We start from the raw sequence: 26,576 nt of genomic DNA, 5'->3' as shown, positions 1-26,576 counted from the left end.
TATGGGGCAGGTGCAGTATGAGAGCGGTCACTGGGAGAGGATTGCTATGGGCACATTAAAAGAACCCTCCGGGGCAAAAATGTAACCGACAGAAGCAGATAGGGAGCACTTGGATGGGTTAATTGCACGATACTGAGAGTACAGACAGGGCCTTCCTTTGGCCGTGTTGGGACTAATCCCCTCCCTGGGGGTGGAGGGCGAGGTTGGGCGGGAGAAGGAGGGGGATCCGTTAATCTGTAACGGCTTCTGCAGGGGGAGGGGTGGAGGAGGAATCAGTAACGTGTAATCCGGGGAGGAACCGAGAGGGGAGGGAGATAGCGAGCGCGCGGCCTCTGCAGCCTGGGGATCGTGTCCTGTCCCGGTTTTCTGAAGAGAAAGAGAGAAGCCCGGGGATAGGTCGGGCTGAGTCCCGGTGAGACAGGCGATAGGGGGGGCCCTACCCGAAAGGTGGACCTTTAAGGGCCCTGCTCGAAGAGGCCTTTCGGAACGGAAGGGGATACAGGGTCCTGCCTAGACAGTGGGGCCGGGGCAGGGACCGGAGACGAAAGCGAGATACCAACAGAGGACCGCACGAAAATACAGCGGCCAAGGCCGGTGTTTCGGCGCCCTCCCGGCGTGAATGGAAGAGAAGCGCGGGGCAGTATGGCGCCTGCCTGGTGGAAGCGAGGCCAGGAACAGGTCGGAGACTTGCCAGGGATTGGGTGAGCCCCGTAGACCGCGTCCAGCCAACTCGAGAGGTAGCAGGTACCCCCCTCCCGGTGCTACTTCCGTAGCGCAGGAGCTGCAGGTTATGGAGACGGCAAGGAGGCCGCGAACTGGACCCCACAGCGCTCAGTCTCACGGTGCTGCGGCGCCTCCCCAGGGTACATCCTCTACGCAAGTCTCGGGGCCTAACGCGGCTTCGCCCGGTACTTCCGATAACCGGGGTTCGGCCTCCGCCTTCCAGCGCTGGAAATTCCGCAGCGCCTTCAGCTTCTGGGAGGAAAAGGGCAAGAACATCACGGTACAGTGCGATCTATGCAGGCCCAAGGTCAAGCTGCTGTCCACGGCGCGCAGTTCCACCAGCAACCTGAAGAAACACCTCCAAGTGAGTAAGGGGATCGGGCACATTTTGGGGGTTGAGAAACGATACAAACCGGAGAAGCTGCAGCAATAACCTAAACCAGGGCAAGGGGGCGCATGGAGTACGTGAGAGCGTGTATGGGGCATACCAGTGAGAGGGACTGGAGCCTTCAGTGGGAGAACTGCTCGCAGGCAGTACTGAAGGAGCCGCAGAATGTGATTTTTCGCAATCATGGGAGGGGCAAGAACTGGTGGGAGGAAGGCCCGAGTAAAAGGGGGCGCAGAGACTAATGGGGATTTGGGAACAGGTAAAGTCCCGGGGAAAAGGTTGCGCGTGAAAGAATGAAGACGAAACGCCACAGATCTGCTAAAAAAAAAAGGGAGGACAGGGACTGTGTAATAACGAGCACAGAAATTAATGGGCGGGGATTTTGGAGGATAGGGGCGGGGCTACAAAGAACGAGACTTGAAAGACAAAAAACGCCACAGATATGCAAAAAGGGGAAAACAGGAACTGCACAGAAATTAAGGGGCGGGGATTTGGGGGGAAAGGGCGGGGCTACAAAGAACGAGAACTGACAGGCTAAAAACTCCACAGATCTGCAAAAAGGGAGGACACGAACTGCACAGAAATCAAGGGGCGGGGCTACAAAGAACGAGAACTGACAAAAACAATAGTTTTTGCTTTCGAATGTTGTAAAAGCAGTTAACTGTTCTCGGGGGCCGGGGGCGGGGGGCGGGTGTAGTTGTTTTAAAGGGCACGAGGTAAGACTGCAGGAGTTCCGAATAGCTGAAAGAACGCGAGAATTGGCGGATGGATGAACGAGAATTTGAAGGTGAACGTGACAGGAGAGAGAGAGAGAGAGAGAGGATGAATGGACCGGTGAAAGAATTGGTGGTCGTGTTTAAATATTACATGTGTGGGTACGGTTGGACAGAAGAATGGGAGTATGAGGATGGATGGATGTTTGGATTTACGATAGTGTTAAAATGGGTGAGGGCGAACGAGTGTTAGGATGAAAGTCTACCCCTAGAATGCTTGCCCTTTACCCAATAGTAAAATATTGAACAGAACGATTGAAAAAACATAATTATGGTAAATGTTTGATTTTTGTTTAATACAATAGCAGGATTTTTGTTCCCTTTTCACGCCCACAGCTGCTCCTTCTACCAAGCAAGGCTGTGCTCGGGGATGTACTGCACAGTATAAGGCATATATGGACAGGGCACACCATCAAGAATTGCCAACTACTTGACGGATGGGTTGTTTGGGTACAGGGTTAGACCCCCCCCACCACCTTTTGGCCCTTTGTAGTAAAACATGCACATTCCAAAATATGCAATCGTAACCCTACAGAGGGTAGCAGAGCACATTCATTTTGCTATGTCACGTCTGGAAATTACAACTTTTTAAAATTAATTGCCATCCTGGTTGAAGGGGTGGACATTTTCTGTTTGTTTAGAGTGAGTGAGTGGTGCATCCTCTCAACTTGTGGGGGCCTACCGGTGGACAGTGGAATACTAGCGCCAAGATACCCTCGGGTCTATGTTGCACTTAAGTAAGTTTACTTAACATAACCTTCCTGTGGGGCATCAGGTTTCAATCCATTTAGAGCTGTATTTTTGAGAATAGGTTCCAGGAAATAGGGAACATAGGAAATCCCATGCCGAGATCAGGATTTTTCTCACGTCGTACAGTGTGCGGAAATAAAGGTAATGGGGTAGAAGGCGCGGAGTGAGTCCCACATGAAGGACAAAAGGAGAGGGGGAGAAAAAACTACTCCAATTTGGAGGAAACGTTTAGGAGAGAGGGGCCCACTAAAACCACTTTGTACCACTGCAGTCCAGAAGGAAAATGCAAAAACTGGTCACTAAGTACCCTTCTTGTCATTGCACTGTGCCTGTACTAATTGCACCACCCACTGTGCCTGTTTAAAAACATAAGCTGAGGAATGCTTTGGGTTTATGGCCGATCCTTTTTCAGAATAGGGGATGTGTATTTGAACACCCACAAGGCTCAGTGCTTTAAGCCCACTACGGTGGTAATGTGTGCAGTATAAAACACCAGTAACATAATATGACATAACAAGTCACCCTGCTACCCCTGGATCCATGGTGGCACACAGGGAGTATGTTAATCTTTGAGTAGTGTGTATCATTGTTATGTTTTTAAGTGTTTTACAGTTTACAAGAAACGTATACACTTAAGTAAATTAGAACAAATAAAAATGAAATAATACAACCAAATATACACAGTTTCATCGACTTGGTTAAAATATGTAATGTAGTTAACCAAATGTCTTTGAAATGAATGTAGTCATTAGGCCTGCGATTAATCCCATATTTCCCTCCAAGCTGCTTCCCCGTAGGCCATTGTGCTCTTCAAACCCGGGAGAATTTGAGTGTTGCCAAAGATAAGCATTCGCCTTACCCATTGGTTTTTGGTCAAGACCAGGGCTGTTGAATGTAAGAAGCCCCCCAAATGACTAATTCTCTGGACCAGAAAGAAGGGGCATGCTAATACCAGATAGAACAATGATTTGAGTGAGACTAAGCCGCACATCAGGCACCCACGCATATCTATGGGTATACCCAGCTTCGCCCGTGCATGCATCTCCCCTTCACTTGCGAAAATAATGTTTTGGGTATAAAAAAAACAACCGTTTGTGGAATTCGAATGTTCCCATTATTTCCCTCTTCCTAGCGTGCAGTATTTGTGCATGCAGATTTGTTTTATTTTAGTCCCAAATGGTAATTGTGAATATAGGTAGAATCGAGCAAAGATGCAATATACTTGACACAGTCCCCTACCGCTACAGGAAGAGGTCCTAGGAAAATTAAGAACAGGGAACACACACCCTGCAGGTTTTTGGTACAGTTTGGGTACATTTTGAGGGTGTGCCGGGCAGCCAAGATGTGATCAATGAATCAACACTACTGCTGGTAAGTGTAAGGATATTGCATGAGGACCACCAACTACATGTAGGACTGCCTGCTCATTTGCCTTTTTAGTATGGCATCTGGTATGTCGCACACAGGCTGATGGTTTTGTCAGGACATGGTTAGGGTGAAATGGGGACATGGGATGTGGACAACAACAACCTTTCCTGACATGGCAAAATGAGCCACTAGCCACTTCCAGGATTACTAGGGTGTCCTTTTAAAGGTGAGAGTGGAGAAACAGACACTATGGGGGCACATGCATGAAGTGTGACCGCTATGGCCAAAGGCTGGGTTTGAAGACTGGTGGCATGGTGATGGCTGAGAGGCCCAGGCTGGGTGCTGTATTATCCATCGCAGCACATGAAGCCGACATCTGCACTCTTTTATAGAGGACTTTTACATCAGAATCAAAGTGTAAGCACAGATATGAATATGTAAATTGTCACGTCGGAATGTCTGTTTTTAAAATCATGATTGTGAAGGCTGAGAATCATGTGATTATCTAAAGCTTGTTAGCCAAGCCCAGGTTTCTCTCACAAATGTTCATCAATCACAGACATGTTAGTCCCTATTTCAGCTTGTCAACGTTATGCACTAGATTTGCTTGTAGAGCATTGACATTTGCGAAGGGGGGATGGGAAATAGCCCTTTCTGCCAGTGCCTACACTTGGGTAAAACATTTAGTTTAGTGCTGCAGAGAGTTCTGTGGTGAGCCGGTTTTCATAGGGTTCATTCCTACTGACCAGCATATTGGATATTTTACTGACAATTTTTCCCCACATTCAGATATGAGCTTGTGTGGTGAACCAATTTTTGTGAGACATCGTAAAGTGGTTGGATATTCTTTACAGATTAAAGGCATTTGGATCTGCCCGGCTTTTTCTTTCAGATTAGCGCTCCCTTTTTCAAGACAGTAAAACCTAGAATAACAGATGAGCAAGTATCCGGTACAGGGATATATTCCACCTACAGGTTTAGTGTGACAGCTGATAGACGGCGAGCGAGAAGCTTGAGCTGGCTATGATGTTGCTTGGAACCCAATGGTGAAATGCACACCATAGTTTAAAGCTTCCAATCTATAATATATCGCCCCAGCCCCCTTTTCCAGCCCTTGTGCTGCTCCCATGGACCGGCTTGCAGGGGGTATAGAGTGGAGATAGGAGGGACTGTATACAACATAACACATCTAAAAATGGCTGTAAAATCGCAGCAATTTGATTACTGTCACTTTACCACTAGTTTCCTGGCCTGCAAAATTACGAGTTTGGGGGGAAGGAAATACCTCTAGTACTTGTCAGTTTTCCTCCACTTCACCTCCCAAAAAATCGAGTATTTACAGTGGGCAGAGTTACTCCTAGTGTTTAAGCCTACGAATCCCTTATGGAGTCTTGTGGAATGGGGATCAACCCTGCCAATTGCCGCAGGTTGATTTACTCTGATTGTGAGTGGCAGAAATGATAATCATGTTTGGCTGAATTTCCACAGGATATACTACCAAACTCGTAACAATGCCTCAAGTTCCGTCTCTCCCACAGAACCCTACAAAGGAAGCAAAATGCTGTGTCCACCTGCTATGGCACCATAGCGATTGATTATGACTAAGGCTTCCAGTTTTCCGTTTTTACTAATTTTTACGCATAGATATGGAAATCAATCAGTTTTCTGTCTATTGATACAAGTGGAAAAAACGGAAAAACAGGTCTTTCTGCCTGGTTTTCTTTGATGTCACTCATACATCGCAGGCCAATCACGTTGCAGATTTAGTTGTATAAAAAATAGCATTAACGTTCTTTAAATTGCCCACAGCATATATCTTATGGCAGCAGCAGTTACAGGAGAAACCATTTGTTATGGAAAACATGGAGCTAGCATTTATTTCCTATATGGCTGCATGTGTGCTTTAATGCATTTTTTATTAGAATGAAAGCAGAAAAATACTGGCTGTGGATTATCTTTTCCTATGACAAAAATAAATGTGTATAAATACAGACGGAAATGGCAGAAAAATATACCAAATACTGGAAGCCTTAATTATGACTTTCATAATCGTCAGATGTGACACACAGAAGGAAGAAACAGCTTTTGGAAATGGAGATAGTTGCTAATGGCTTCCCCTACAAACCATAGAGGACAGCTCGGTTTTAACTCTTCACTGTTTGATCCTGTACATGTCTCACACCAGTAGCCCCCCCCCCCCTTTGATTTTGTGCATGTACTTCAAACGGGGATGGGTGGCAACATGAAGCATTAAAAAACGCCCCTTTCACAACTGATTTGAAGAAAAAAAAACTTTGGCTGAAGCAGAAACTTAAACGCACACTTCCTTGCCATGCTTCGGAGCACTGAATTTGTATGCTTAAACACTTTTTTCTTTCCAGAAGAAAAGGGAATTGCCCCACCTCTCCCCAGACCTCTCCCCAGACTTCTTTCCAGCCACTGTGTAGGGATTTCCCTACACAGTTAACACCCGAAGACCATTCGGGTGTTAACTGTGTAGGGAAATCCAATTCGTGTTAAGGGATGGGGCGATCAAATGAATGAATGAGTGTAGGTTTTGCTAGCAGACAGCAACTGCGAGGTTTGGGTGCAGGGCTGAAACGTAGGATTATGCGGTGTAGCCGTGATTTAATTTCTAGGAGATTGCAGTTGAGTAACACAGCATTTCTGACGGGAAGTGAGGACAGTAGGTTTTGTGATTCCAGCTACCTCTGATGCTGTCCTCTGGATTAGTTAATATTTTTTTGGGATTTATTATTGTGATTTGATAAAAGGGCGTGAGAGGCAACATGTGCAAAATGCTTCATAGTACTATGGGCCTCATTACGAGTCCGGCGGTAACCGTGCAGGAAATTCCGGCAGCTTACCGCTGGACTGATATTACCATTCAACCTCAGATTGCCGGAATCACCGGGGCATTATAACCCCGGTGACCCGGTTATTCCGGAGGCGGAAATCAGTAAATCCCCATTCCCATGGAGGGGGATGGGGACCATGGAAACACTGGCTCCGTCTATGACAGAGCCAGTGTGTTTCCATGTCCGCCTGCAGGCGGGCGGTGTTAAATCCGCCAGGTCAGGCCTGGCGGGAGTGACACCTCCCGACTGCAGGACTCTTAATCAGCCAGTCCGGAAAGAAAGGTGGTGGGGGATTTACCACAACCATTCTTTCCGGACCGGCAGGGTCGTATAACTTGAAATATAGTAGCCTCGAAGATAACGGTCAATAGTCGGGCTCCCAAATTACGAGTAAGTTTAAGTGTGTGGAATAAAATCTTGGCAGAGTGGCAAAAGGCTGAATGAAGGCTTTCATTTGATATTCGAAGGTTTGAATGTGCTATTGGAATTGTATTTTGAGTAGAGAAATGACTGCACTCCATCCATCCTAAGGGGAGGATAATCAAGTGTATATATGTTTGACATCGAAACAATGACGATAAATATTATCTAAAGCTACTGAACAGAGTTGCATAGCTGATAACCCACATAAAGATTTTTAGCTTTTAAGAAGCGTGAGATTCTACCTCGAGACTACGGACAAGTAAGTCCTGTGTACCATTTATAGAGGATATGCACACAGTGCTCTAAATATTATTAGCACATGAGGATAGTTATTGACCTCCTCTAAGCCAATCAGAACCTTCGGAGTGCAACTACTGATATTGCCTGCATTCTGAATATTTTGCTTTCAAAAGCAAACATTGAAACAATAATGCAATTCACAGGCAATATTTTTTTTCAACAACGCACTTTCTCTAGAGGGACTTTTTCTTTCGCTGCAACATTCTTTTTAACACCAAAGAGAAAGCTAAAAACATAGGAAAATTATTTCAGTTTCTTATAGAACTGTTTTCTTTTACATGGCACTTAATGCATGCTCATGTTAAACACGCTCCCGTTGAACCCAGTTTCCAATAAAACCTTATGTTAAGTACCAGAAAATTAAAAACACTAAACTAACTCGGTTTGCCTATTTACTTTACTCAATATTAAAGTAACTTTTTACTTCACCAGTAAAACTCCAAAACATGTATTGCTATTACCACCATGTGCTTATATACCTTGTGAGGGATAATTATTGCTTGGGACGATGACCCTTCTCCAGCTTATGGCCCTTTGTGAAGGGCACCATAACCTGGTGGTGTGTCATTATTCTACGATAACGACCCCTCCTTCGATCGATAAGGCTATATTTTGTAGATGGAATATAGCCACCTGGTCGAATGTATTGTAGTGGCTCCACAAGAATATAGCAAGACTTTATGAAATGTTTTTTGCTCATCATTGCAAACTAATAAAGTCTGATATAAATATTCAACTGTCAGAAATAGTGGTACTTTGGAGTTGCAAATAGAGAGCGGTGGCCTCATAAGACTAGAGATACAAATATGGAAATAATGTTTCGATTCTGGCATTCCTACGGTAAAAGTATTTTTTCATCAAGTTTAAAAACGCGATGTGCCAGTGCACCAACAATACCAATTCGATTTTAGCAGCAGTTTAAACGTCGACCGAAATGTCACAATCTTTCGAAAAGAGTACTGTGCTCAAGGCTTCCTCGTCTTTCCTGAGTAGCGTGCGCCTCCCAGTGGTCTGAGTGTGCAAGAAAAGGAACTTCAAGTAGGCAGCACGATTCTCGGTACTATTGTGAGATGTTCTGCTACACTTTTGCTTTAAAAACAGGTGCAGTATATTATTTCATGCGACAATTTTTCTTAAGAAATGTCACTGTTAAATAACATTTAACCAGGCCAAGCCTTGCTGTCACTACAGGGTACAGTGTAAATGTTACAGGGTACTGTTGCATGGCAGGCTAAAAACGATGGTCTGGAGGGTTGCCCTTGTTGTGTGCCGGTGCTCCGGAGGACCCCCGCACGTGGGGCTGGCACCGGTCCAGGAGGCCGCACGGCCTGGGGCACGGCATCAGTCGGCGCGCGGACAAAAGACACCCACACGCTGTGCTGGGTTTGCCCGGAACTGCCTCCCACTGCCGGGGCGGGGCTTTTATTAAACGGCCCTACGTCACCGCGCTGCGGGACGTAGGGCGAATATAACATTCCTCCTTTATTTCAAATAAACTTAACATCAACACAATCAGCATACTCAACTTCAACCTCCTGACATAGTTCTCTCTTCACACTGTAACAGCTCCCCCTTGTGTGGGATGCCTGGCGACGGTGTCCTGCTCAGCATACATAGTCATTCAGCCTCGCGGGCGGCCTCGTGTTGGTTCTCAGACCATACCGCTTCCCCTGGGGGCTGTCCCCGCTCGGCTCGTGAATCTGCTCACCTTCACTGCATATGTCCCCACTGCCGGGCAGGCTCTCTGGTTGCCAGCTGCGGTCCCATGTGGCTTCATCCTCTGGGTCTTGCGCCAGCTCTTCGCTGTCTTGTTGTAAGTTGTCTTCGTCTTGAGGCCCCTCGCAATCCGACCAGAGAGTGCAGGGCACGGGCTTGAACCAGGAGGCATTCCTTGTCACTTTCCGATGTCCTCGGGTCACAGTTATCATGGTCCCGCGCCAGTGGCTGACAGTCCGTGGCAGTTCCTCGTACCTGGTGTCTAGCTTGGACTTCGTGGGGTTTTGCAACATGATGACTTGGTCACCCACTCGATGGTCGGACGGCCTTGCTCTTCTTTTGGCACTCATGTGAGCATTGGCACGTGTTCTCCTCATTTCCATGCGTGCATTATCAACATCATCGGGGGTCCTGCTTGGGTGATGGGGAATCGACGATTTGATGATGGTTCCAAACATGAGGTCAGCAGGTGGTATGCCTGTGGTGCTGTGTGGGGTGACCCAATAGTTCCGCAGGAACCGGTATAGGTCGATCTTCCACCGGCTGGCGTTTGCCCTTGATACTCTGAGCACCTTATTGATGGTCCTCATAAACCGCTCGACGTCCCCATTGGCTTGTGGCCACCTCGGCATGATGTGGTGGTATTTGATGCCAAGTTCCTGTAGATATTGCTTGAACTCTTCCCCTGTGAACGGGGGTCCATTGTCACTCTTGATGGTCGTGGGCAGACCATGAGTGGCAAACATCTTTTCTATCACCGGGATGACCACTTCCGCGGCGGTGGACTCCAGTATCTCGACCTCTGGATAGCGTGAGTGATCATCGATTGCCACCAGTAGATGTAGACCCTCTCTGATTTTGCAAAAATCAATACTGATCGCTTCCCATCGTGCCCGGCTGCGCTCGGCCGACAGAATCGGTTCTGGATCTGGGGGCCCACTCGTTATTTGGCAGGGCAAACATGTGTTCACTAAGCCTTCGACTCGATCGTCGATGTGAGGGAACCACACCCTGTGTCTGACCCGGGCCTTTGTTCTTGCGAGACCTTGGTGTCCTTCATGCGCTCGGGCTACTATCCTGTCTTGCAAACTTGGGGGTATGATGATGCGATCTCCCCTTAGCAGGAGCCCTCCTTCGGTGATTGAGAGGTCTTGTTGAACCGTGAACATGCCGGATAGGAGCTCCCCAGCCCCCTCGGTTCTGTTGCGGGTGTGCGTCATGAATTCCTTCCAGTTGCCTGACATGATGGCATCTTTTACCAGGTCGCAACAGGGGTCATTCTGGGTTTCTGTTGCAATGTCCTCAATGTTTACCGCTTTGGGCCTCATGGTGCGAACCACTTGACAAATGTGTTCCTCCGTTTCTTCGGCGATCAGAACTTCCTGCTGAGTGGCTGGTCATGGGTGTCTCGAAAGGAAGTCCGCCGGGTTGCCACTGCCCGGCTGATAGATGAGTTCGAAATCATATTGCTGGAGGTGTAGCAGCCACTTGGTGATTCTGGCTGGTGGGTGCGCCGATGACCCGATGAAGATTGGTAGTAGGGGCTTGTGGTCAGTGATTGCCGTGAACTTGCGCCCATACAGGTAGATGTGGAAGTGTCGACACCCCCATAGTACGGCAATGGCCTCCTTCTCTATGTGGGAGTACCTTTGTTCCGTTGCTGTGAGTGCCCTGGATGCATATGCGATCGGTCTTTTTTCGCCCTCTTTTGTGACCTGCATCAGGATTGCTCCAAGTCCTACTGGGCTGGCATCCACAAATAGTTCTGTCGGGAGGTCCCTGTCGTAGTAGGCCATCTTGGTATCAGTCGACAGGGAGTCTTTAATGCTCTCAAAGGCTTCCTGGCATTCCTGCCCCCAGTCCCACTTGGTGCTGACCTTTGTTAGTTCCCGTAGCGGTTCAGATAGGGTTGCTAGGTTTCGAATGAATCTGCCACAGTAGGTGGCCATTCCCAGAAAACTGCGTACTTCGGTGGGGGTCGCTGGGGGACTAGCAGCTTGGATGTCCGCCACTTTTTGGGGATCAGGTGAGATGCCGGTGCGGTCAAACTTGTACCCGAAGAAGGTTATTTCCGATTTTAGGAACTCGCACTTCTCTCGATGGATTGTGAGTCCGGCTTCTTCCAGCCTGCCCAGGAGTGTCTTGAGTCTCGTGATGTGTTCCTTGGTGTCAGGTGCATGTATTAGGATATCATCGCTCACGTTCAATACCCCTGGTATGCCTCTGATGACCTCCTGGATGGTCTGTTGAAAGACTTCCGCGGCCGATGAGTTGCCGAAGCTCAGGCGCTTGTACCTCCTCAGACCTAGGTGGGTTGAGAAAGTGGTAATGTAGCGTGACTCTCTGTGGAGCTTGAGTTGGTGGTACCCCGCCTTAAGGTCTACCTTTGAGAACACACATGACCCAGTGAGGTTGGTGATGATTTCATCGATTGTTGGTGTTATGTGTCGTTCCCTTTTTATGGCCGCATTGGGCAGGCGCATGTCAATACAGATCCTGACTTTTCCGGGCTGTTTGGGCTTCCTGGTGACCACCATCGGGGAGACCCACGGCGTTGGTCCCGTGACCTCTTCAATGATGCCGGCAGCTTCCAGTGACCTTAACTCTTTCTCTACCTGTTCCCTCATGTGGAACGGTGTCCTCCGGTGTCTCACCGCACATGGTTGCACTGATTGATCAATGTGTAGTTTGATAGTCTTTCCCTTGAGACAGCCTATCCCCTTCTGTAGCTTGGGGTGTTGCCTGAGAAAGTTCTCGACTTCGGCTGCGTTGTCAATGTGGCAGATGAATTTGACCACGCCCAAGTCTTCAGCCGCATCTCCGCTCAGTAGGCTTTCGATTCCCGCCTTCAAGACATATATCTTTGACCACACCTTTTGTTCGCCATGTTCAAAAGTGGTGCGGAACCTCCCGATGACTGGCAGGGGTCTCCGGCTGCCGTAGGCAAACAGCCGAGTGTCTGTGGATTTGAGCTCAGGTGGTGGTGTAAGGGTTTGGAACACACTGGTTGGCATGACGTTTACCGAGGCTCCCGTATCAATGGTCATCTGTACGTACTGGCCTTGGATGGTGACTGTGCATTTTCGTCGCCTGGCGGTTCTTTGCGGTGGTGCTGGCCCCTGGTTCAGTGTAGATACCAGATATACCTTTCGGCCCTTTCCTTCGCTCTCCGTGCCTGCCGTTTGCCGTAGGGCCGAGAGATCATCCCCTTCCTCTTCCGTCGAGGAGTTGACTACTGCAACCCTCCTTGCGCTGGCTTGCTTCTTTTTTTTCGGTGACCTCTTTTCCTGAGAGCCTTGTGGGGGCTGCAGTGGCGTGTTCGCTGATCTACACACTTTCGCGTAGTGATCCTTCCTGCCGCACGCTCCGCACGTGGTGCCTTGCGCCGGGCAGTTTCGCCTTCTGTGTCTTTGACCACCACACCACCCACATTCTGTGGGTCCTGGTACTCGAGGTTGCCACCTGTTCTGGGTGTGGCTGCCGCCACTTTCACCTCTCGTAAATTGTCTGTCGGAGATCTGGGCGACCATCGCTGTGGAGAGGGACGGCTGAAGTTTCTGTAGTGTTGCTTCCATGTTGGCGGCCCTGGAGTGGGCAAGCTCCCTCTGTCGACCCAGTTCCAGAATGCGTTGTAGAGGGATGCCTTTCTCGCTGAGTACGAGTCGCCTCAGCTTCTCCGAATGTACGCCATTTATGATTTGTCTTCTGATCTCCCTCTCAGTGTTCGTGAACTCACACGACATGGCCAGTTTCCTCAGCCTCGTGTGGTAGGCGTCTAGAGTCTCATCAGTGGCCTGGATGGTCGTGCAAAAAATGAAAGTGTCATAGTCTGGATTTAGTTGCGGGAGAAAATGTGCCGTTAAAGCGTCCTTTGCACTCAGGTATGCGTCTTGGCCATCATTCAGGGAGTTGAAGATGCGTAGCACCTCGTCGCCCACACTGAGGAGTAGATGAGCTTTCATCTTTCTGGATGACGTGATGTCCTTGCATTCCATGGCCATCTCGAACTTTTGTAGCCATAACTGCCATCTGGGTCGACTGGACGATGGGTCGGTGAATGGGTCGAAGGGTTGGACCAGCGTTGATGAACTGCCCTGCGTGCGGGGTGGTGGCGACGCCATCGACAGGTTTGCCGCGATCCTGGACGGCGTGGAGGGTCCAGGAGTTGATGACCCAGTCGCCATGGTGTCACGTACCCTCGGTTTGTTGTTTGTGCTGTCGAGCTGGTCTGATGTTGTCCTGCCTTATGGGTTCGTCTGCACTTTGCATTGAGGAATGTTCTTTCGTGGTGAACGTGCCCCCTGGCACTTGTGCGCCGACCGATGGGCGCCTTGTAGCATGTGCGCCATGCGGGAGAAATAGCGAAGAAGAGAAAAAAATTCCCGACCCCCTTAGGATAGGGTGTGAGAGAGACATTTTTTTTTTTTTTGGGGTGGGGGTCACGTGGTCTCGGTGGCCCCCATCGGGTGTCCAAAAATTTGTACGGGACGTCCGTGGGGCACCCGCGTGTGAATTGTTCTTGAGCGCGTGGTTGCTCGCTCACTTCCTCGTCGCCATTGTTGTGTGGCGGTGCTCCGGAGGACCCCGCACGTGGGGCTGGCACCGGTCCAGGAGGCCGCGCGGCCTGGGGCGCGGCATCAGTCGGAGCGCGGACAAAAGACACCCACACGCTGTGCTGGGGTTGCCCGGAACTGCCTCCCACTGCCGGGGGCGGGGCTTTTATTAAACGGCCCTACGTCACCGCGCTGCGGGACGTAGGGCGGATATAACAGCCCTCAGCTATGCCGCGGTTAAGATTAATTCTAAACCTTTAAGCCATCAATTTGTCGGTCTTGCTGTAGTCGTTTCACACTGCTATCATGAACTTTGCAGTAACAATCGAAATTCAACGTGTTTAGGCAATTGAACTATCTATCCAGCCATATAATAAATATATATATATATATATATATATATATATATATATATATATATATATATATATTCAGGACACTGCCCTGGCGTCCTGTTTTGTTTTGTTGTGTGTTTTGCCTACCCCTTTTTTTAACCATTTATTAAACTTGTGTGTTCATTTGACTCGAGTTTCTTTGTTTCTTTTTTTCTTTTCTGGGACTCTTAGACCTCACGCTTGGAGTGCGGTTTCTTTCCTCCATGTCTTAACGATATATATATATATATATATATATATATATATATATATATATATATTCAAAAAACACATGCTGTAGTGAAGTTGTAACACTGCAAAAAAAAACACATAGCATGTATACAAAAGAATCCCAAGCACACACGACCTGCTACTGTCAAAACATATTCTTTATTTTACATAGGTACAGTGCATCATAACAAAAATGAACTTGGTAACATGTTCATCTAAATGGCGACCAAATGGTAAAGACACACTCACCCATGAGGGTGGACAAGCCATGCGTTCCGCCTGAATGCTCAGGCTTCCTCAAGCTAGTAAAATCCAATCGTGCCGAATGCACTAACAAGTGTTAAAAGGCATGGCTAGAGCAGTCTGTTCCTCCCCCTCATCACGTGCACAGCGGTCATGTGATCGCAACTAGGAGAGCAATAGTATCGAGAAAAGAGCCTCCATATTGGAAATGCTCTAGGTAGCAATGCTAACATGCAATTCAAAGTAAAATACTTTATTTAGACATTAATATGTCTGTTGATTAACCTTTACGTGATGGAGCCAAGAGGTTTAAACCGCTCCGACATTTCATTTAGCCCCACCTACAAATATGACTATACCTCCACCAGAGTGGATTTATTTAAATTTACTAGAAAACTGAAGTTAATAAAATTTCACGCTACTAAGATTAAATATGGAGAAAGAAAATCTAAGGAAAAGAATGAAGAAATCTCTCTGTTAACTGAGAAAGATCTAACTAGCCTCATTTGCCTCGCGAATATAGAGGAGATTGGCGAAACCATTGTGGATGACAACACTGGAATAGACAGCATTATGTTGAAAGAGCAGTTTGGAATATCCACAACAACTATAAAGGCATTTTTTTGGAGACCAAATGTCAATATCACACCATGTTAAAAAACGAGTGATTTGGAACCTATTGATAAGGATGAGTATTTTTTTCTTAAAACATCACATCCTATTACTCCTCATTTATTTCAGTCCTAAAATTCAAAAAAGTTTAATTGATCCCCCTGGTCATCCGATAGTATTGTCTATGGGCAGCCTATTAGAAAATGCATCTAAATATCTAGATCACTTCTTTCAACCTTTTGTATCGAGTCTCAGTTCGTATATTCGAGATACTTCTGATTTATTAATTAAATTAGACAAATCAATTGGGAACTGAATTTGTGGTCGACTGCCAATAAATAAGTGCAATCCTGTAATGGCACCGGTCGGGGGCACCAAATCAACTTCTGGGAGCAGGCAGAGGCTGAAGGCGATTGGGGTGGGATGCCAGAACACATAAGGGCTCTGGTCACCAATCTCAGCCACTGTGGGTTTAGTAAAGTGGGGAGGGTGGGAAGGAGGAGGTGGAAAGCAATGTCTTGAGGAGCTTACGGAATTTGAGGCGATCCGGCTCAAGAAGAGGAAGGAGGATGCTGTTCCATAGCCATTTCCATGTATACAGTAAAAATTAAATGACCATTGGCAAACAATTCGGTATGAAAGCTCATTCATGTGCTCAGTCTATTTTAATAATCACATGTGCATTCATCAAGTATGACTGACATGAATGGCACAACACTAAGGTGGATGTCTACTCGTACGTGTTTGCTAGTATCTACCACTATGCATGCCTTAATTTCTGCTCCTAAAAAGCGCAGAATTGACACCTATGGGCCAAAACCTTAAAAGTAAATATACAGGTGTAAATGTCTGAAATTTAAAAACCATAAAAGCCTGAGTCTTATTCATAAGCCTAACTCCTTATTCTCTTTTAGTATTTCTTACTGGTGAGTACATTTTCAGTTGTATTCCTGAAACCCACCACCCTCTTACCCAATGTGGGTAAGCCTCTGCCCAGTTTATCCGTTTTATCTGTTTTAACATCCTATGTTGATAGTTATCTGGCACTTGTGAACATGAGTAATGCACCAGACCCTCGCCAAAAGACCACGCCCGGTATTGAGGAAGATGATTAACCATTCCCAGCGGATGGTCCCCCTTAGGCCAGTGAACACATCACCTAGCTACAAATGGGGCTTTTACTGAGAAATCAGACAGTCTAGCGAATGCCGAAGAACTTTAGGAATCATGACTGCTGAGGTGACAATTCAAGGTAAAACCCAGAAAGGTCAACTGGTGGGGAGACAAAGAACATGACTGCCACTGGCAGGTAGATGAATTTCAAGGGTAGGAAATGTTACGCACTTGGATGGATGTCAGGGTTAGGGAATCTGGCGCACTTAGGTAGATTTCAGGGATGGGAAATGTGATGCACTTAGATGGATTTTCAGAGGGGTGGGGGTGTGACACACAGATAGATTCCTGGGATGAGTGATGTGATGCACTGGGATGGATTTTCAGGCGGTGGGGGGGGGTTTACACACTTTGAATTGATTCCTGGGCTGGGGGAGTGGAGCATGTGGGTAGATTTTCGAGTGGGGGTTGCATCTGATGGATTCATGGGGTGGTAGATGTGATGCACTGGGGAGGATTTCAGGGGTTGGCGGGTGGAGTACTTGGATAGATTTCCAGGACTCTTGCCAATAATCCCTATTAATAAACTGTCATTCAGGTGGCCAGGACACGGACAACGCTATTGAATCCAGTTCCTGGGGATGGACCAGTGCGAGAGATTCACCTGGGTGAGGGGTCTTCTGGGAGTGGAAGTGGGACAACGAAGGGTGAGGCGCGGTACCCCCTTCCTTATGACACCATTTCCCCATCCTACCCCATAGGATAGCTAGGATGGGCAGAGCTCTCAAGTTTTCTATGGCCATGCATGAGAAGGGCATCCAGTCTTGTTTTTTTCTCTTTGGATTCTGGAACTTGTAGTTCCCCCTTCTGAAATTCAGGAAAACTGCTCGCCCCAAAATGCCAATCATACACAGGACGGGATGACCTTCCCACACATGGCCACTGGAAACCTGAGAGCTCTGGAGTAGGAATGGTTTGGACCAAGACAAAGTTGATCTTTAAAGTAGGGAAATGAAAAATAATTCGGGCAGGATCCAGGCTAGAAATTCAGGAGGCAGCCTTTAAGACTGGAACAGAAAAATGGCTGGTTGGTGATAAAAAGCAAAAAATGCAACAGGATTAAAGTTCTCCTTATTGTCAAAAGTATCAACTGAAGCAGGCTGAATCACTGAATCCCAACAAAGCAGCTGCCAGACTGGTAACGCGCAGGCCAAATAACGGCACAAATGATGCAGGCTGAGATTAGGGGTGCCCAACAACATTGCATAAGTATGATGGGCCGTGTCTGGTCCCTCCCCCAGGTTTCCACAGTACCTTACTGGCATTGAGAATATGGACCGAAACATTTATAGCAAATATTCCCTTTGCAGGTACACAAAACATAGATGAGTTTTTATACTGCACCAGCACCAAGGGTTATCCAGAAAGTGGCATATGGTGTGCCCAGGCCAGGGTACCCAGATCTTAGTGCGCCATGGAATGAAAAATGGCATCAAAGTGGAGGTTGGGGAGGGGCAGACTAGTTTGTGACATATTAAAGATTTGTGGAGGGAAGAGAGGGGACAGAAGGTAGGGCTGTAGCTCGTGCTAGCATCAGCGAACACTGATCAGAGCATACGGATCAGGAACACAGAGAATGCATGCTGCTCGTGAGCATAACCCCACGAGGGCAGTTTCTGAAGTGCTGACGTTAGTGATTTTAGTGCTTGCGTGGTGGGCTGAGTAGCCTTGAAGTATGAATGCTTGTTATAGTCTTGCTGCCACGCTACACCAGACCCCAGATGGAAACATCGGGCATTACCTAGCCAGCCGCGAAAGGTGCCGCAGCACAGAGTTGGCTGTGTGCAAGGTAATGGAATGGACACAAAAGAGGAAAAATAATAGCTAGCGTGGGCTGCTTTCATGGGTGCTGATGTCTGGGTGTCATTGGGATGGAATGGCGAAATTTAAGATGAAACAAAAGGCCAAAACTCTCACTGCTCCATGAAATTCCAAACCAATCCCATTATAGACGCATACAATGAGAAGCTTATTGGGGCTGTATTAGCCAGCAAGTATGAGTGGAGAGAATTATTTTTTACTGCAAGAGAATACACTGAAAAGTGAGGGTGTGGAATAATGGATGGTAGGGTACCTGAATCAATGGTAATATTCTGTTAATGGCACTGTCCTGCCAGTGTAGCTGTGCAGTACAAAAGCCGATGGGGTAGCTCTGCCCAGAGTTTGATAAAAGTAATATCCTGCTTACTGATCACTTTGCAGATGATTATCGGTACGGGGAAAAGAGAACAATGCTGAATGTGTTGGGACAAAGTTCCTCTCTTTGGTAGAGGGCCAGTGTTTATTATAAACGCATATGAACATACATATTTTACTGTCTATTTAATTCTACTGAGAGGAGGTGTTGCAATAAATGCTAAGTCTAGATCAGTAACATAAGTACAATTAAATGCATGACATTTAATTAGGAAAAAAACAGAGCGGTAGAGTACTTAGCACACCTGCGTTTACACATGATTAGCCAAGGTGATGCAGAAAATCCGTAACTAGTGACAACATCACGGGTTCCTGAAGTCACAGCAAGGGTTGTTCCCGTGCAAAGTATTTGGATAGAAATCAGAAAATTGGAAGTCAGGGGTGGGCCTTAAATACTAAGGGGATCGGTGTCTGAGAGAACAAGTTTAAATGGATAATAGCTAGGTAATAGCCAGAGCAACTAAGGACATGTGCAGGCATGAACTCTGCGGGTGTAATCAGGAAAGAACCAGGAGACATGCCTTCTCCGTCTACACCCCAGACTCTGAAACCTCTCCTCCGTGAACACCACACTTGCCCCCTCGCTTCTACATTTCAGGAAGAAGCTTAAGACCCACCTCTTCAAGGAATGACTCCTCCGTAACATTTGGGTCCACACACCCTCCACTCCTTTTTTCTTCCCCAGGTTGCTTGTAGATCCATTTCTGCCAAATTGCCCACCCACCCCTGTTAGGTTCATGTTCCTTTGTATCTCGTATTCCCTCGCTGTGCGTTCCCCATGACTTATAAAGTGCTCCGTTGCTTTCCAAAGCTAGGTCCACGCTCCATAAACACCCTAATAATAGCTATGGTAAACAATGAGGTTTGATGTTATGGGCAGCTGGGGTATACCACAGCTGCCCATAACAGGGTTGTGGTATACCCCAATCTGGCATCGCCCCAGAATGCCGGCTGACTGCTAGTAACTAATGCAGTAAAACAAGTGATGAAGGGGACTGGTAATTTAGTTGATCATTTGGAGAATTTTAAATGGTGATGGTATGAATGCCAGGAAAAAGGACAACACCCATTGCTCAGTGTAATTTTTCACCATTTCCGTATGTGGTGTTCAAAAGGTGGGCTGGTACTAAATGTGGGAGATCCCATAGGAGGCGAAAATAAATAACTTTCTTTTTCTCTTTGCAGAGGACCCATCCAGAGTTATTCCAAGATGTACCTTTTCCTGGCCAGAAACACAATGCTACATGGGATCACAGCGCAGATGAGGACATGTTTGGAAGCCCAGTTGTCCCATTTAAGAAGATTGTGCTGTCACCGTCAATTCCGACACCACCAATGCTGATAAAATCTCTGCTGCAGCCGAACCCTGAACGAGTGAGCTTGACACCCATTCAGAAGCTGGTGAACCGGCTAGTGGTTCATTTTGTGGTTCAGGACGTGCAGAGGTTCAGCGTGGTGGAGCAGCCCTCTTTCATCGCCCTTGTAAAGGGTCTGGCACCATCCTGCGAGGTCCTAAGTCCCCAGGCTCTTGCGGAACACGTGGACGGCACCTATGAGCGGATGAAGGCACACATAAGAGCCAGGTTAAAGGACATCGCCACAGTGTGCACTACTGCAGATATCTGGAGCTGCCATGGGCGCAGCTTCCTCGGCATGACTGTTCATTGGATCGATAGCTCTTCGCTCAAGCGCCAGTCTGCCGCTCTTGCCTGCTGCCGCCTGGAAAACCAATACACCTATAGCCAGATTGCATCCACAATGGTTGAGGTTCATGCTGCATTCGGTATAGAGGGAAAGGTGTGTGGCATTGTGACAGACAATGGCTACAACTTCATGAAGGCCTACCAGGGCTTCCCTTCTTTGGGAGAAGGTACAGTTAATATTTCCTCCAATGTGAAACAGGAGAAGAAGGACTTGCCTGAATTGACGCAGGAAGAAGAGGAGGATTTGCCTGAATTTTTGGACCTCCACAAGTTTCTCACTGAAGGGCAATCTGACCCTACTGTCCCATCCATCCTCCTTCCCCCTCACCACCAATGTGCAGCCCATGCCTTAAACCTTGTGGCTTCTAAAGATGCACATTCCTTCCTGATACATGGGCCACAACCTTTGAAGGAGCTCTTTCAGTCCACGATCGCCAAGTGTGTCGCCCTGTGGAACAAGAGCAACCAGTCCATTCAGGTGCCAGAGGTTTCTCTGCAGGACGACTGTGTCACCGGGTGGAATTCCTTTTACCAAGTATGCAGTCGAATGAGGGGCGTCCCTGAAGAAATCCTGCATGACATTTGTGACCACCTTCAGTTGGAGCACCTCCATGGGGCCGAGCTCAAATTCCTGGACGAGTACTGTCGCATCATGGAGCCTGTGGCATGCGCCCTTGACATTTTGCAGGCTGAAACAAAATGCCTAATAGGCTTCCTCCTCCCCACAATTGCTGCCCTGAGGAAGAAGCTTGAGGCACTGAGAGTTGACTTGACCCTCACGACTTCGCTGGCAGATGGATTACTCGAGGCTCTTAAGCGCAGGTTCAGCAGTTGCTTCACGGACCGTCATTTGGTCATTGCCAGTGCAAGCATTCCTCAATTCCGCTTGCGATGGATGGAAGACAAGACTGCAGAACAGGCGGCGGGCTACCTTCGGGAGGAGGTGGCCTCTATTAAGCAATCGGAGGAGCACCAGCCCTTGCCACAGGTTGTAGATGAGGACGATGATGATGATGATGATGACTTTTTTGAATTTCATGCAAGTCGACCCGCCGTGGGTAAGGAGGAAGTCCTCGAATTTTTGACTGACTGTGATAAAAGCCTGTCTTGTCTGCTCAAGTACCCTTTGGTCAAACAGGTTTTTATTACCCACAACACCCCTTTGCCTTCAAGTGCTCCTGTGGAACGCCTCTTTAGCCTGGGGGGCAGAGTCCTGACCCCCTCCAAGCAAGGACTCGGCGATTCCAGCTTTGAGAAGCTGGTGTTGCTGCGTTTCAATAGTTTTGTAAAAGTTGCACAGCGACCGTGAACCTTTACAGGGAAGTTAACTGTGGTGTAGCGATGGCAGCCATTTGAAAAACATGAAATGCAGGCAGATTAATTCCAGACGCATGTGTTCTTCATCGCAAGGTCTAATGGTGAGCACTTGCAAACTCGCCACACCAAGGAACTCGGACAACATATGCATCTTCACTCTCATTGTGAATCTACTAATTCTGTTTGCTTTACCCTCTTGTTAGCTTCACCCTTCTTAAAGATATGCCCCTACAGTGAACCAGCTTCTGTTCTCCTTAAAGCTGAGGGTGCATCTAGCCAGAGATGCCAAACCACCCTCGCTGTCACTGCCATTTTACACAATTTCCCAAAATGCTCACAGGTAGGTCTGCCCCTGAGGCTACTGTAAGGGCAACCAGAAGGGAGTGCAAAATGTACTTTGTCTATTTGTGTACTATTCCCTGAGGAATAAAGACGGTTGCCAATGAAATCTTCCTCAAGGGCCAGCCTGCTCCATTGGTCTGGTCCGAGACCTACGCCATTTTCTTGCCCCCCTGACATCTTTAGGTCCCCTCCAATCCCTAACATAGTCACTAGAACTGGAATCCATCTTTGTTTCTAAGAAAAATACTAGCTGCAGTCTTTTATGGCGACCGTTACATGGTGGCCTGGTCTGAGGTCATGAGTTAGAATGCGAGCAACGGGTGTAAAATGTGCTCAGGGGATTTTCACTTTGCTTCCATTGTCGTGGCAGCTTATACCGTATAGAATGTAGTTGGCGGCGCTAGGCAAGCTAACGGATGGTTAGAAATGCAACCCATGGGCTCACTATGTTCTGTTTGCTGCTTTAAACCTGCAAAAGCGGATAACAAATAAACTTTAGAGAGATGGAATTGAATTGACGTATTCTCTTTTCGTTAATGTGGAGCTGCGTCTCATTTGATAATGTTAGTGTCTTTGATATCAAATTATTATTGATTATTCACAGCATATGTGAATCAGTGTTTGCCACAATCCGAAAAGTTGCCCAGATAAAAAATATTTTGGAGCTTGCCAAGAAGGTGTTAGAAATGATTATAGTTATTTCTTGTAGTCGCCAACGAATGAGGCTTGAAGATGGAGGGTGAGGACTTTGGAAAATGTCTGTCTCTAGAATCCTGTTAAGTGCTATGGAGAGTTGCCACTTTTTTCCCCCGCCCAATTCAGTCCCACTGACTAGAAATCCAGCAAAATCTGTCTGCATTGTACATGCACAGCAGACTTGTTCAGAAAAAAAGCTGGCTGCTCTATGTATACTCGAAAATAGCCAGGTACTGTCATAATGGTGGTACCTGGCCATAACATGGCAATAGCTGGGTAATGGTGTCAGTACCTGTGTTGGTACTCGTCGCCCTCAGAAGGATGAAAGGCTGAGATGACCTTGCTGGGGATTCGAAGCTGCAACCTGCAGGACACACACACATCGCAGCAGCGAGCGCTCAACCGACTGAGCTATCATATCGGCTATAGTAAAATGAGTAATTATTCTGTAGTGGATACCATTAAACTACTAACTGAGATTTAACAGCAGACCAGTTAGAGTTCATCTGCAGGTCTGGTGCAAAGTTGGCACATGCCAAGCCTGCATGCTTGTACTTTCAGGCTTCAGAGGTTGGCAAAATAGGGAAAGCAGCGCACTCACGTGACATCCCATACTCTGAGCACTACCGCATACATGCAAAGAAATCTCCTGCTCCAATCCACTAAGCGTGTCCGCCCTGGAGGGCTTGTCTGGAAGATGGGGCCTTCCCCAGCTGTGTGTTAACTGCGAACACACGCACTACTGTGCACCCGAACACCGCCCTATACTGCCCCTACACACACGTACATATGTACCACCCTGCATACCCTATATGTAGTCTCTTGGCACACACTACAACACAATTGGACAATTTATAACAATGTTGACTAGAAAGTGCCGTATTGTAGACCAGTCTACTGTAACTGGGGCATAATGAGCTAAATTCACTCTCAAGGAATACATGACTTGTAGTGTCCAACACATAGCTTCTACTGTTAATAACCCCAAAGTCAACATACTGGTATAAACATAACCTATCGTAGCTGTTTCATACCAAGATTCCCCATTGGGAGTCATACACCCTACAGTGTGATACACTATTCACCATAGCATAACATAATAAAAGCCAACACGCGTGCCTGCAGCATATAGCATGTATGTAACATTGCATTGCGTCCATTTCCCAACAGTTAGTGGGCAGCTCGTTGCCAGAGGTTATTGCCACAGGGTGTTCCCTCACCTGCATTGCCCGGAATGCCCCTGAGGATGCCTGTCAGGCTGGGCAGAGGCCTCCGCCGCCTCCGGCTCTCCTGGTGCCGCCGCAGCACGTCTGTGTACTTGGTCTGCAGTCTGCCCCCCAGTACCAAGTCACGGGTGTCTGGCGGTGCCGTGAGGAATGCCAGAGGCATCTCCTCTGTAGATACCGTGGGCTACCTCCTAAGCTTACCGGCAATAGACGAGATAATGCACTTTGGGCCTAGCAACGATCTATATAGGATGGAGCGCATCCCCTTGGCGTGAACACTGGCCACTAAATATAGTTCTGCCTGCCAGCTCGGGGAACGGTGAGTGGCATACGCACTGTTTCCTTTGCTCGGACAAAGCGGAGGCACGTAACACGTCTGGAAAAAAACATCTCCTCTACAGCTGGCTGTTCAGGTCATTAGGTCATTCGTGTGACTATTGGCGAATGGGGTGATAACATGCACGTTCTGAGTCCTACGTTACCCGAGCTACCTTAAATGAGAGAGAGCGCCACGCTTACTATTAATGAACATTCTAGCATTACATCATGAGGTAACTGACCTTTACCCTTGTTAGAGGGGTACACATGTGGCTAAGAAGTCTACCTTGGGCGTTGGTTAATAATGGTGCCCAATAGAATATTCATGAATTTAATATAGCGTGCAGGGCCTGATATAAACGCGCCATGTTGTCTGTCTTGAAATGCAGGCACAGCTGTTAAGAGCAAACTAGACGCCTGCAAAAGGAGAACTGTTCTTTCAAGCGTCGCAATCCCAGAGAAAGATCTAGGAATCATGGACAGAAAGAAGTGAAATGAAAACCAGAATTTCGCACAACATTTCTGTCAGTATTATTGCAGCCAGCTATGAACGCAACTGGCACAACATCTCAGTTCTGTACTGTACTCACTAAAGGCACTGGCGATTACTAATCGAATTTATTGATGTATGTGTGTGCCTTGCACCAACATGGTGTATCATGGACACTTCACAGAGCTTTCACAAATTGAAAGTATAGGTTCAAAACGCTGTATAAAACAGACGTGCATCGTGACCTCTCATGTGTCGGCAATACCCATGTTCAGGGGATGTTGAAAATATCGGTGCCAGGCCATTTTTTCATAACTGTTTGCATGCTCTATGTATTTGCAAGGCGTTCTGAGGGTGGTGATGTGGGTTAGCGAGAAGAGCAGGGGAAGTGCTTTGCTGCTGAGGTGGCGTGTGCAGAGCAGAAGGGCACTCGGCCTGCCTGCAGGTTTCTAGGTGAGGGGCTTAGTGGGCAATTTATAGCATCCTCCCAGTGCAACAATAAAGACGTCTCTGTACAGTGGGGCAAATGGGGGCAACCCCAGTGGGCAGAATCACAGTGGGGCAGCTGGGACATCCGGTAGAAAGTAAATGATGCCAATACCCAAGCCACATATTGCAAGGCATGATAATGTCCTGGGGGTGTGCCAGATGTTTTGTTTGCCCTGGGTCTTCAGAGAGCCTTACCTGCAACCAGGGCTTCCGTCGTAGCCATGTGCATGAGTGTGTTGTCACTGGCCACTGCTCCAGGGACAAGGCCAGGTTCTCCAGCCCTCCCAGCTCCTTCAGCTCTCTGTGAATCTGCACACCTGAGCTGCAGATTTCCCAGCTGAAGTTCCTGTATGTGAGCGCGTCCCCCATGCCGGTCAGCAGCAGGGCGGGCTTGAACTTCTTCATGGTGCCCAGGGGCAGGGGGGGTTTGTGGCCGCTTCCCGCTCTCTTTTAATATCAGGCCTTTGTCTTTGAGCCGCGGTTGGGTCCCCAGCAAGCTTTTATACCACCTGTGGCTCTCAGTGCGGGGCTCGCTGTGCAAGGCCTGTCACGCCTTTTTGGGTTCTGCAGATTCCTCCCCTTGTCTCAAACAGTCTAAATTTAGCCACCGTCCCCTATTCTCAGTCCTTAATCCTGCCGGCGGTGTCCGTTTCCTCAGCGGAACATTTTTCATGGGCCCCGTCAAAAAGTGCACCTTCTTTGAAAACGGCAGCAACATATTTCGACATTACATTATGATGTGGGTCTACATCTATCAAAATAACCCCGCTTAATTGTGTTAAAACAGTTGCCATTTCCGGCAGCCCCACTGGAGCTCACGCAACTTACAGACAGTCTGTAATACAAATCACTGGAGTGAGCAGGCCGGGCTGAGGCAGCCCCGCCCAGCCCTGCCGTTCCCTCCCAGTGTTTTGTAACACTGACTGCTGGCCTGGTGCCATAGTGTCGCGGCCTGCCGCATTCATCAAAAAAAGGTAACACGTCAGAGTTACCTTTTTTTGATGAATGCAGCGTGCAGGTGCCGGCGGGGGCCACAAGGATCTGTAAGTTACATATCCTTTGCAACTTAGGCGTCCGGCGAGGCCCTGGGGGCCGGTTCCTGAAGCCCATGTCTGGGTGGGCTTCAGGAACCGGCCCCCAGGGCCTCGTCATCATGATTTCAGCCCCGCCACTAGTGTTCCGGTGCCGAAAAAACAGTGCCGGTGTTGGGGACCGGCAAACACCGGCACAAATTCCCACAGGGACGTCCATTCACCAAAATGCAATGGGTAGTGAAAGTGACATCACGCAATGATGACCTCACATAACGTGGCA

At 47.8% G+C, this 26,576-nt stretch overlaps 1 protein-coding gene across 2 annotated transcripts; it reads left to right on the top strand.

Moving 5' to 3' along the window:
• The first annotated feature begins 263 nt into the window (after nucleotides 1–263).
• On the top strand, nucleotides 264–22,557 carry LOC138488753 (zinc finger BED domain-containing protein 4-like). 2 transcript variants are annotated; one of them, XM_069616027.1, is made up of 2 exons: nucleotides 264–1,087; nucleotides 19,867–22,557. In XM_069616027.1, the coding sequence occupies exons 1-2, from the start codon at nucleotides 620–622 to the stop codon at nucleotides 21,691–21,693; spliced, it is 2,295 nt and encodes a 764-aa protein (XP_069472128.1). In that variant the 5' UTR covers nucleotides 264–619; the 3' UTR covers nucleotides 21,694–22,557. The 2 variants fall into 2 exon arrangements, with proteins under 2 accessions (XP_069472128.1, XP_069472129.1); XM_069616028.1 differs by lacking the exon at nucleotides 264–1,087 and adding an exon at nucleotides 1,831–1,898.
• Nucleotides 22,558–26,576: the final 4,019 nt, after the last annotated feature.

Source organism: Ambystoma mexicanum, chromosome 9 (assembly GCF_040938575.1).
Source record: "Ambystoma mexicanum isolate Mex_15411 chromosome 9, UKY_AmexF1_1, whole genome shotgun sequence".
Taxonomy (NCBI): domain Eukaryota; kingdom Metazoa; phylum Chordata; class Amphibia; order Caudata; family Ambystomatidae; genus Ambystoma; species Ambystoma mexicanum.
The sequence above is the reverse complement of the archived record's forward strand: the minus strand, read 5'-3'. Positions and strand labels throughout refer to the sequence as shown.